Source organism: Rhamphochromis sp. 'chilingali', assembly GCF_963969265.1.
Source record: "Rhamphochromis sp. 'chilingali' genome assembly, chromosome: 5".
Taxonomy (NCBI): Eukaryota; Metazoa; Chordata; class Actinopteri; order Cichliformes; family Cichlidae; genus Rhamphochromis; species Rhamphochromis sp. 'chilingali'.
The window spans coordinates 18434935-18447667 of record NC_137932.1 but is presented as its reverse complement, the minus strand read 5'-3'; the positions used below and the strand labels follow the sequence as shown (position 1 = coordinate 18447667).

At 40.1% G+C, this 12733-nt stretch overlaps 1 protein-coding gene across 1 annotated transcript in view; it reads right to left on the bottom strand.

The window, feature by feature from the left end:
- The window catches only part of map3k5 (mitogen-activated protein kinase kinase kinase 5), an 86494-nt gene that overhangs the window by 61735 nt on the left and 12026 nt on the right, over positions 1 to 12733 (bottom strand). Inside the window, exon 2 of the mRNA XM_080883737.1 lies at positions 3429 to 3568. Coding sequence (XP_080739863.1) covers positions 3429 to 3568 — 140 coding nt within the window. The remainder of the gene's footprint in view (positions 1 to 3428; positions 3569 to 12733) is intronic.

Sequence of the window (12733 nt, the reverse complement as noted above, 5' to 3'; positions counted from 1 at the left end):
AAAGGAAGCATAATCAACAAGTGTACACTGAGACTTAGTATATATACAGGGAGTGCAGAATTATTAGGCAAATGTTGTCCTACTCCAAGCTGTATAGGCTCAAAAGCCTACTACCAATTAAGCATATTAGGTGATGTGCATCTCTGTAATGAGAAGGGGTGTGGTCTAATGACATCAACACCCTATATCAGGTGTGCATAATTATTAGGCAACTTCCTTTCCTTTGGCAAAATGGGTCAAAAGAAGGACTTGACAGGCTCAGAAAAGTCAAAAATAGTGAGATATCTTGCAGAGGGATGCAGCAGTCTCAAAATTGCAAAGCTTCTGAAGCGTGATCATCGAACAATCAAGCGTTTCATTCAAAATAGTCAACAGGGTCGCAAGAAGCGTGTGGAAAAACCAAGGCGCAAAATAACTGCCCATGAACTGAGAAAAGTCAAGCGTGCAGCTGCCAAGATGCCACTTGCCACCAGTTTGGCCATATTTCAGAGCTGCAACATCACTGGAGTGCCCAAAAGCACAAGGTGTGCAATACTCAGAGACATGGCCAAGGTAAGAAAGGCTGAAAGACGACCACCACTGAACAAGACACACAAGCTGAAACGTCAAGACTGGGCCAAGAAATATCTCAAGACTGATTTTTCTAAGGTTTTATGGACTGATGAAATGAGAGTGAGTCTTGATGGGCCAGATGGATGGGCCCGTGGCTGGATTGGTAAAGGGCAGAGAGCTCCAGTCCGACTCAGACGCCAGCAAGGTGGAGGTGGAGTACTGGTTTGGGCTGGTATCATCAAAGATGAGCTTGTGGGGCCTTTTCGGGTTGAGGATGGAGTCAAGCTCAACTCCCAGTCCTACTGCCAGTTTCTGGAAGACACCTTCTTCAAGCAGTGGCACAGGAAGAAGTCTGCATCCTTCAAGAAAAACATGATTTTCATGCAGGACAATGCTCCATCACACGCGTCCAAGTACTCCACAGCGTGGCTGGCAAGAAAGGGTATAAAAGAAGAAAAACTAATGACATGGCCTCCTTGTTCACCTGATCTGAACCCCATTGAGAACCTGTGGTCCATCATCAAATGTGAGATTTACAAGGAGGGAAAACAGTACACCTCTCTGAACAGTGTCTTGGAGGCTGTGGTTGCTGCTGCACGCAATGTTGATGGTGAACAGATCAAAACACTGACAGAATCCATGGATGGCAGGCTTTTGAGTGTCCTTGCAAAGAAAGGTGGCTATATTGGTCGCTGATTTGTTTTTGTTTTGTTTTTGAATGTCAGAAATGTATATTTGTGAATGTGGAGATGTTATATTGGTTTCACTGGTAAAAATAAATAATTGAAATGGGTATATATTTGTTTTTTGTTAAGTTGCCTAATAATTATGCACAGTAATAGTCACCTGCACACACAGATATCCCCCTAAAATAGCTCAAACTAAAAACAAACTAAAAACTACTTCCAAAAACATTCAGCTTTGATTTTAATGAGTTTTTTGGGTTCATTGAGAACATGGTTGTTGTTCAATAATAAAATTATTCCTCAAAGATACAACTTGCCTAATAATTCTGCACTCCCTGTAGATTTTTTTTAGGATTTTTTTTTCATGATCGCCATTGTTTAAAGAAAAAAACTGAGTATAAAAAAAGCTGCCTTTAAAACAATTTGGTGGCCTGATAGAGATCTGAGGAAACTGCCTAAGTGAATTCTTTCAAAGCATGGTGAGAACAAGTTAACCCACAGCCAGCTAGACGGGTGGGCACCATGGCAGACCACAGAACAAAAAACCCCTCCCAGATACCACCAGGAGCAGGAAAGAACGTCATTTGAAACAATTTTCTTGCCATAAAAAGCAGACATAATACAGCTGTGAATGTCAGCTTTTTATGTTGTGTTTATTTTAAGACACGCCTCCCCTGACTGTGCAGGCTGTGCATTATGGGTCGACTCTACAGTTTGTTTTCTGGCTCATGACCCTTGTCACCACAATACTCCTCCCACTAGACTAACTAAAAGAAAAGCGTCAGTGTTCTTCTGCTGCAAGTTGCCTACAGCAGGCGATTTTAAAATGTGTTCTGCGTGGGCCTCAGACGGTTTGAACCATGCCTTTGTCTGCAGTACAGAAACTACAAGACTCACACCATTGTTACATGCTGAAGTAGTCTGACATTTATGGTAAATAAACACAGCTTTGGTCAATACATATTGCTAGTAGGGATTGAGTAGTATGCACTTTATTGTTACCTGCAAGCACTTTCCAGTGTAAAACTTCCAGTGTATTTAATTATCTAAATTGTTGCTGAGGAATTTGCTGTTGCTTTGTGGCGCTCATAAAAATATTAAAAAATAAATCTCTAAACCTCAGCAGCAATGTGGCTTTCTAAAAATCATAAACAAGACCACAAAAACAAACAAACAACATTTTTTGAGCAATTTTAATCAACACTTGGTTCCATTACTTCAAGTTTATAACAAGAAGCAGTTCAACCTCCTCCAGGCCAGCTCGTCCTTTGGGCATTTTGTATGGAAATTGTACAGTATATTGTATACAGTCATTTTTTTTTCTTTGTAAATGGACTTTAAGCAGTATGAACTTTTTTGCACGATGACCAGAGTAATACACATCTACATCTTCAGCAATTTGTGATGTGTGTAAAAGTGTGCATTGTGTCCGCAATACCCACCACACTTGTAAGTATCATAGTTTCCAAAGTTATAAGGTCTTTTTAATTTTAGAGCAATAAATCATTAGGTTGACCTCGAAGACCTTGGTGGATGTAAGCCAAATTTTAATGGATTGTTAACGTGACCCCTCTCTACACCCCTACAAAGTTCTAATAGAATTAATTCCAAACTTCTTGAGCACGCTCACAAGCATGCACTCACACAAATGCTACCGAAAACATAACCTCCTTGTTGGAGGTAATTAGCAGCAGAGCTAACTGTAGGAACAACATTAGTGTTTATACCCTATTAACGGTCACTGGCATGAGCGCCATGTCTTGGTTGGACCTGTGCTTCATTCTGCAGGATAGTTGGGCACCTTGTGTTGCCCCTGTCTTTCTCACTGTCTTTCTGCATTAACAATGTCAATGTTAAATAAGTAATCTATTTAAAAATAAATAAAAAATGCAAGGTTTTTATTATAAAATTGGAAAAGTTACCCAAAATTTTCTACCCTTGAATAAAATCCTACACTCAGACCAACACGGTGTTTGAGGGCACAATCTCATTTCTCAAAACAACCGAACAAGAAGGCCGCTAACTGGGTTTTTGGAAGGATTGTCGAAATTGACTTTTAGGGTATAAAATTTTTAGATTTTCAGCTGTGATGCTGCCTGTGCTGAGAGTATTTTTAACAAAGAAGCCTGAGCTGCTCTGAGGCACAAATATATCAGCATATATTGGCTTCTGTTCATGATGGCGGCTTACCTGCAGAGACTGGAGAGCATCAGAGTTAGTGTCGCAGTACAAGATGATGTTGTTGGCCATGCTGAAGCTTTCTCTCACTCCCAGGTGGTAGAAGAGCGAAGGCTGGCGGAAGGCATCTGTCATCTCCACCACAGCTATGTCTGATGATAAAAGAGAGGTGTACGTGTTATAGTGGTTCAGGAGTGGAGCACAACAGTCACGACTAGCTTTCTTTGGGTTCTGCAAGTACAAGTAAATACACACCATTCTTAGAATATCATAAGCTCTAATAATGCAGTTGCATAGTACAGGCAGAAATATCTTTTACATCCATTACCCAACCAAGGATGTTAATTCACTGCTGTAACAGCCTCCCTCTTCTGTTTTTGACCACATTTTGGAATCTGGCTACAAATATGTGGTGCCATCCATCCATTCCTTTACCTTTTTAGAAATGCCTTAACCCCAACCTTTTTTAAATTTTCTTTGTGTAACAGATTTTAACAATGTTTATTAGAATCTCACGACCAGTTTGGTAGCCCAATGTCACAATTTCAACTCAAAAATCAACTGATTGAAAACTCATTGTCTGATAATTGATCAAAGCCATTCAAGCCACCAGTTCTAAATCCACCCGCCACCCCCAATATTGACCCTTATCTGAATAAATCTCATTAAGATGTTATTTGGCTACAACTAAACTGCCCATTGGGGATCTTTAACACCAACTTTGTCTGCTGTTGCTCTGGGAGAGACATGGATACAGCTCAGTGGTTATTAGTGATCGGCACGGCTGTTATTCATGCTGTTATCAGCTACCGATTTGCATATCAGTGTGAAGTTATCTGCAAGCTGAAAAACAGATATCATGAGATGAAGGTAGCTTTACTCCTTTTTTGTCCAGTACACTCAATAATCAATAATGCACCATCTGCAGTAGGACTCAGCAATACTATCTGGGTCAACAGGTCAAGCAAATATTTCCACTCAAGCAAGCAGGTCATCTAGTAAAGAGTTCCTAAGGTTAATGTCCTGTGCAACAGGCTGTGCTGTTATGCAACTGTAAGCACTGGACTTTCACCAAAGCTCTCACTCACTGGTCGGCCCCTGCAGTGAACAAATCTTTGTATGACGCTGTCAGTTATGGTGGGCATGCAACATTAAACATGCTCATCAGGATTTGGAATAAACATGATGGTGTTTTGCAGACCCACACACGAGGTAGGGTGGTACTACACGTTGCTTCCAAGGTCGCCCTGAGCAACGGATAACAACAAAAGCAAATCAGCCCGATGGCTATGCTCCAGTTATGACAAAAGAGCTCAGAGCTACGGAGATAAAGCTGCACCCTGGTTTTTCATCAACTCCAACTCTCCAACTCTTTTGTGTCAATGAAAACATTACACGGAGCTGAAGAGCAGATATTGTGCGACTCTGATGGTCAAATCTTTTACCTCTAATGGGTCTGTTCAAAAGCTTGGATAGTCCCCCCCTCCACCATCACGACCTTGAATTCGATTTTCAAACTGGTGCTCAAGCTAATGGACCACTACTAGAGGAAATCACAAACACATTCAGTCATTCAGCTCAAGATGCTGTCAGATTATGGGCGGCTCAGTTGTGGAAGAGGAAGCATGACAAGTGGATGACACATCAAAGATTAGTGCTATTATTAATGCTTCCACTGGTTTTTGAAAGATACCAGTTAGTCAAGGTACCATGCAACTGTAGAGACGACTGCTCTCCTTTTAAGTCTACAGTTTAGGAATAGACTACAATCTGAAATGATATCACAGAAATGATGAGTCGGCCTTGACCTTTTCTTTAAGTATTAAAAGCAAATATTTTCAGCGTGGTGACATTACTATAAATTAAAAAAGAATAAATCATACATATGCTTTGAAAGATTTTGTCTCCACTATGTTAAAAAGCTGAGAACAATTAAACGATTACAAAGGCAACAGCCAATTTTGGTGCTGGTATAGCCAGCCGACACCCGTACTGAGACTTCCTGTTCTGTCTGACAGTGATTGTTTACAAATCATCGCCTGATTGATTTTCACCAAATCCAGTCCTTATTTTAGACATGCAATTAAAAAAGGATTGGTTAATACAGCTCACACTATGAGTGGTCTACAAGTAGAAACCAGAAAGTTTCAAATACCAAAAGTCTTTCCACCAGAATCTGTTGATATGTGTTGATGTGCAGAAATCTGAGTACAATCTACAAACTAACGGTGATTCACAGCAGGTGATCAGAAACAAGGCTCCGAATGAAAGCTAGTGTTGCTAATGTGCAGCGAAGTGGCAACTTTTAAGATGTAACACCTATAACTGGCAGCTAACTAAGCTCTTATCGCAGCTTCTTGCATTAACATTTTTAAATGCAACATGATTTCTCTTTAAGCGTTATTTTCACCAGGAAGTAAAACTCCTGAGATACAGTGATAGCGTCCTGGGCCAAGAAGGGCAGCACAAATCCATCATGTTTTCTGAATGGCACAAGAAAATGGAGCTTGTTAAGCTGAAGCAGCTCTACAAATGCATTGCGTGCAATCAAAGCCACTGACACAACCCAATCTATCAAAGCAAATTACTCAAAGCAAGCAAGTGAAGGCTCATAATTTGAATGTGCAGTTAAACATCAAGCAGCCAACATGACACTTGGGAGAGAAGCCTATCAGAGATTGGCCAATTGCAGCACTGAAGGGGTTTCATCAGGGCCATGCAGCTCCTCGCACTCATCATCAGAACATGCAAATTCAACCAGGAAGCAGGTACTTGTTGGCCTCAAAGGTTCTCATCATTAAACCCTTCGTTCACACCAGGGAAAAAAAAGCCTCATATTTTCATCCCATCAGAGTACCGTAGCCGTAGGACAGCATTTTAAGCTCTATGGCTTCTGTGCAACGATGTGGAATTTCAAGAGGGATTTCTTCTCTGGATGAGCAGCGTCTTCACATCGGGATGCTGCTCGCTGATTAAATGAAACTCATGTTTCGCTCTCTAACTTGCGAGGCAGACGGGGAAGGTACACTTTAATCCTAGCTAAGATTAACAGCCAGTTGTCAGTTCTGCATCCCTGATGCACTCATGCGACTATCACACATAGCATTTAGAACATTCAGACATAATTAAATATTGGTCTATTGGATTTACTCATTGTTAGCAAGACAAATAGGTTGCTCACCACGGCTGATTTTTACACAATCCCAAACAATCCTGGGCATATACATGATAAACGGCTGTTTAGATTCTTCTTCTCTCGACTATGCATACAAGGTGCTGCTGAGTGTCAACATCCAGACGGCACAGGTTGTCTGCTGAATAAAACATAAGCTTGTCTTGTTTTTCCACCTGCAGCAGGCTCCCATCAATATTACATCTGAATGAGATCTTAATGCAAACAGGCCATAAAAATGCATTAGTATAATATAACTCACAGAAATATGAATCAGCAGTGACTTGGGTGGGATAATTTTGCTTTGCGCTGCTTGGAAATTTCACCTGTTTCACAGAAATGGGTCTGAACAAAAAACATGTTTGCTGTTTGCTACACAGAAGGGCTAAAAAGTGATGAATAACAGCATATGGCGTTCGCATATGATGGGAAAAAAAAAACAGGCCAAAGTGAGTCTTGTTGTGCCCACAGAGTGAGGAAGAGCAATCAATTCTCGTAAATGTTTTGTATTTATAACACTTGACTAGCAGCATATGATGTTGTTCAGTCTAGTCTAATAATAGAGAACGCACTCTAGGTTTTACTTAGAAGCTGCTTATAATGGCGGTTACAAACTACCCTCTGATTTTAAATTCCAAAAATGAAAGCAACTGTTTGTTTGTGTCCTGCTTGAGCGGTTAAATCTGTCTACTCATGCAAACATTATTTTTTGTGTTCAGTTGGTAACCGATTCAATACTGATAACGTGCAACATCGCAGCAGGGATGTGTTCAGGAGTATTCTTGGGCTAAATTTTGATCTGGGGTGAACACAGTGGGTGGTAACAGTCACCACAGGCACACCACACAATCGCTGACTATCCTGTAAATGGTTGGGGCATTGATTACTGCTTGCTCACTGTCATGTCAACGCAGCACCATAACCATTTATATTGGAACTTGAGGTCTACCTCACTCTCTGCCGTCTTCTTCAACACAGTAAATGTCATTTCTCAGACCCCAAAAACAAAACACTTCACTGGATTGAAGAAGAGTAGAAGAAGGTAAAAGATAAAACAAAGGGATCGCAGAGGTTTTCTTGGGGAACTCGCTTCTTTAAAAAAAATTAAAAAACTGTTAAAGCAATCTCCCTCAGTACCATCTGGTAATTCTTGCTCTGCAGCTTTGATGCTTCACAGAGGTACTTCTTGAGATCTCCAGCCCTGCAGGTCATGCTGCATGTGACAGGTCATAAAACCTGGGAAGTGCACAACAAGCTAGAACAGCAAAGTAAAGCATGCAACAGCTGCAATATCCCATGTTTAAACTGCCTGTAAGCGTTAACTTTCCTTTTTTATCACAATATCTCTCTACATTTGTTGGTCTTACAGGAATGCATTTTAACAGCACAGTCACCTCTTTAAATCCTAATAATCTTCTGAACTTTGACAACAATTAAAAAAGCTTAATATAAGCAAAGTTTGTATAGAAAAAGCCCATTAGTCTTAAAGGCATGGCACGGCTTACATAAACAAAGCTTGAGTGAAAAAAACTATCTGATTGCATCTTATTCTGTATTGTAAAGCACTTTGTGAATTTTGTTCTTGAAAAGCGATAAATAATAAATAAACCTTCAGTCTGTTCACTGTGGTAGAATCTTCTTGCTATGGTGGAAGACAGAATGTATATTTTTAATAGAAGTTAGGGCAGCAGGGTGGTGCAGTGGTTAGCATTGTTACATCACAGCAAGAGGATTCAAATCCACCAGCTAAAGCCTTTGAAGTTTGCATACTCTCCCTGTGTTTGCATGGGTTCTCTCTGGATACTCTGACTGTCTCCCAGCCCAAGACATACATTGGGGTCGGCTTAATTAGCAATTCTAAATTGCCCATAGGTGTGAAAGTAAGAGTGATGGTTGTCTTTATCAGCCTTGTGGCAGACTGGCAACCTGTCTAGGATGTATCCCGCCTCTCATCCTAACAGCTAGCACAGTTCCCGCCCCTTCGGCGAAACTGAAGCGGAAGAAGATTGGCGGAAGGATGATAGAAATGAGCAACTCTTCCCTTTCATGAACAGCTAGCTTACTTCCTCTTTTAATTCTTGCTGGTTCCAAGGAAGGCTTGGTTTCCCAGTACAGTTAATGATGCAATTACTAAAAAGCAATGACAGCACAAATACTTTCAAGTAGCTTTTAAATTGCAATGTTAAAAGCATTTTGGCTAGTGTGGTACATTTTGTAATTGTGGATATTGTGGATGACATTACACAAGGAAACAGAGAACAATGGTAATCTGCCCTCACAGGAAAGTTGGAAAGTCAGTACTGGAAAGTGTTGCCCCTGCCTACTATACAGAATCCATAGCTCAGAGTCACAGACCCATTGCAACAACAGCGCAGGGACTTATAATCCTTATAAATATTAAAAATATTAAAAACAAAAGAAGTTCCAGATTCCAATTCATTGGAAGTGTTTCAGCTCGCAGGTTCATAGTAGGCTTTTTAAACCACATTAAGGACAATGATTCCAAATTTCAAAAGGCTGATAAACACAGCGACTGCATTTCAATAGCACAGGCTATGAATGTTTGTGAAGCGTGTTCAGATGCCATGATTGCTTACCAATGCAACAGCAGAGTGAAATGCATGCCAATACAGCAGCAGACCTGCCAACATAGTGTTGACAGAAGGCTTCGTGAAGCCTGCAGAGGAGTTACTTGAGACTCCTCGTCACCCTTTTCGCATACAGTGGCATCTTTTCACCGCATCTGGTGTTTTACAATCACCTGGTATCACCAGTAAACTGAAATCTGTCTACATCAGTGAGAGATAAGACATGCAGAAAAAAATGTAAAAAAGAAATGAAGAGTAAAACATTCATACTGATGCCCTGATAATCCTGCTACACCTCCTACAGTTGGACCTGCCAGTGTGGACCAAAAGTAAATTGATTCCCTCGCCTACTGCTCAAAGCAGAGGAGGGAAAATAATTCAATACTCTGAACATACTCTCTCACAGTGTTTGACTCTCAGCAGCACTCGGCCTGGTGCTGTAGGTTCATCGGGCCTCAGGTGAGCAGCTCGGAGTGGAGGGCTTCGAATTTACTGGAGACTGTTCTGGTGTCTGTTGGCTTCTCTTTATGGATCCTTCCCAGCACTCTCCAGAGATCCTCCATCAGCTCCACATGCTCTTTCTGAAGAGGAGCTGGGGGATCAGCTCCATCTAAAATATTATGATCTAAAAAGCTCTGGAGCATTTTCACATGGATCTGGATCATTTCAGCAAAGCAGAGTCTCTTGTCTCTACTAGAGAGCACATGATTGGACACAGAGAAATCTATTTTAATGAGAGCAGGTTGTGGAAAAAAATAAACAATTGCTACCAGCAGCCTAAAATCATAAGCTATAAACAATACTGAGAGATTGTGTTTCAGCTATGCTATACATCCCTACAGCTGTAGATTAAGGTGACCTGTTTTGCTCACTCCCAGCTACATAATTTTATTTTGGACTCTTACAGGAACAGATTTGCATGATTCCCTACAACAAGCCCTCCCTCTAAGCTAACTTTCTTCTGATAGATTTGCCCCTTACAAACTTAAGGTGTGAACATCAGATGGATAGGGCTGCTGTGCTCAAAGCCAAAACTCAATAAAGTGAGCTCTGTGTATAGATATATAGATTAAATAATTAATGATTTATCAAGGCAGCTACAGATACAACATGTAAAACTAAAACATTAAATCTACATACATCAAACAAGTACTGGTGGCTTTCTAGAAGGAAAAAATGTACATTTCAAGTGCTGATTTACAAGGACTACAACACTTTTTAAATTTATATTAAAGCTGAATTGCAAAACTTGACTCTTTATTTGAACTTAGAAGTGAAGATTTGAAAATGAACTTCTTAACGCAGTCAGCATCACGCTTCAGTTCACATCAGTTGTCAGAAGGTGAAGGGTGAACTACATCAGATCCCAGGACAGCTGTGTGCAAAGTCTGACCCATTCTTCTTGAATAATCTTTCCGAATCATTATCTGAACCTCCCACTGTGTTTCAGAGCTTTAAATATTTACTGCTGATAACTACTGAACCTCTGTAGCCACTTCATAAAATGTGTACATCATTAGAAAAAAAATTGCTGCCCAGAAATCTGCCCAAAAATGAAGGATATCGTTAATAATCATTAAAGATATTGATCTATAAATCAAATTAAAGGTGAATAAATGTGAATATTGGTATCTATCTAATCCCAAAGATGCTGTATAAGCTTGTACTGGCACATTGGAAACTTTAGTAAGTTGCAATGCAAGAGTGATTTCAGTTCACCACAATTGTTCCATTACATTTCATGCGTCCTACGTCATCTAGCCGGGAAAGAGGAGGATACAGTGTTTGCATGTGTTGGTATGTGACCTTACTTTGACCTGATAATATTCCATATTTATGAAAATGCCGTTGACTTGTCATGATTGAAGAAATGCGATTACTGTAGCGGTTTATGCCTCGGTCACTCACGGACCAACGGCAAGTTTGACTCTACCAAGAGAGATAGTAACAGCGCTGGCACAGTGAATAACGCTTCGTTACCATCTATTACATAACAGCTACATATAAGAAGTTGTAACCATAGCGACTGTGAGGAAAACTGCTTTGAGTGATGTTAGTGAACCGAAGCCATCAGTGTGCATAGTAGTTGAGGTTTTTTCCCCTGTATGTCTAATGGAAAACAAGGTAAACAGACTCGTATTAGTGGAGCAAAGTGCAGCTGGAGTTTTACCCTGAAGCCCATCCTACACAGAGGACAGGCAGATGCTTAGAAATACCATCTCCATGCTGCTCTGGAAATATCCCCCTCCCTTGAAAAGGAACCTTCGAGAGCATAAAGTCCAAACAGTCTGCCAACTTTCCAGGAACAGCAGAGGATGCTTGTGGTGCTCTTGCATGCTGGGCCAGTGTGATGTTTACCTCTGGTGTTTCAAACGATGTTTAGCTGTTTAGCTGTCAGGATGCAGAGACAAACAGGATTAAAAGCTTCAGACTTGTTTATTTGGTGTCATACAAAAGGTATTGCTCAACGAATTACTGCAGTTAACCGTGTTCTCAGACCACAAGTGTTTATACTGTAGCCGTTCTGAGCTGCCACACCTAAACGCAGTATAAAAAAAAGGAACTTTTGTACTGCGTTTCTCTGTAAACTTTTATTTTGATCTGTCTATTGCCTAAAGGCACCATTGAGCTACACAGTGTGTTTTAGATTTTTATCTTTTATGCTAAGCACATTGAGTTTACATGCAATGAAATGCGCTATATAAACATAACTGACGCTGACAGAGACAAAAAGCTCCAGAGGGGTGTTCTGTGCTACAGATCAAATAAACAGGGGATCACAATGGCGTGTTATAAACTGAAAACTTGGCTTGAGTTGATGAAACAGATAAAAATAATGAGTTATTGAATTTAGTTTAAGTTTGATTAGGTTTTCTTGTTTTGGTGTCTTTTTGTTTTAAGTCCAATTTATCGTATTTGTTTGTTTTTCCCGTTTTTTTTTTTATTGTATTTATTTTACTGATCTATGGTTTTGTAAAGCACTGTGGCCACCCTTGTTGCTTACGAATCTCATAATCAAAATTTATATTGACATTAAAAGAAACCTTTCATGATTTTCTTATTTTACGTATTACACACCCAGGATCTCCTTTTTCGTTTGGATACCTTAGTATGGTTATCTCATACATAACCATACTAAGGCAGCCAATCAGATGACAGTTGGCCTAAAAGGAGGCTGGACTTACGGGAGACAGTGGACACAAGGAATGACAAATGAATGGATTGTTAATGATGCAAAGCTGATCTATTTCCATATAAGAGCATAGCTTCAAATAAGTGAAATGGATCCATTATAGGAACTTACAAACAACTCCACACTAATTGCTTTTTAGTTTTCCTGTATGAAGCACTAAAATAAAAATTTTAAAAAATTAGCTGCGTTTATATGTGAAAATGAAGTTTTCACAAATGAACTCCACAAGTTGTTGAATCCTGTAGTAATTTGTTTCTCATATACAACAGATAGCCATCATTCTCACTATTGTAAGTAGTCTGTTGGGTGTGGTGGAGGGTTCAGCACACCCACTGAATTCATGTGATTACTTGCACTACACTCA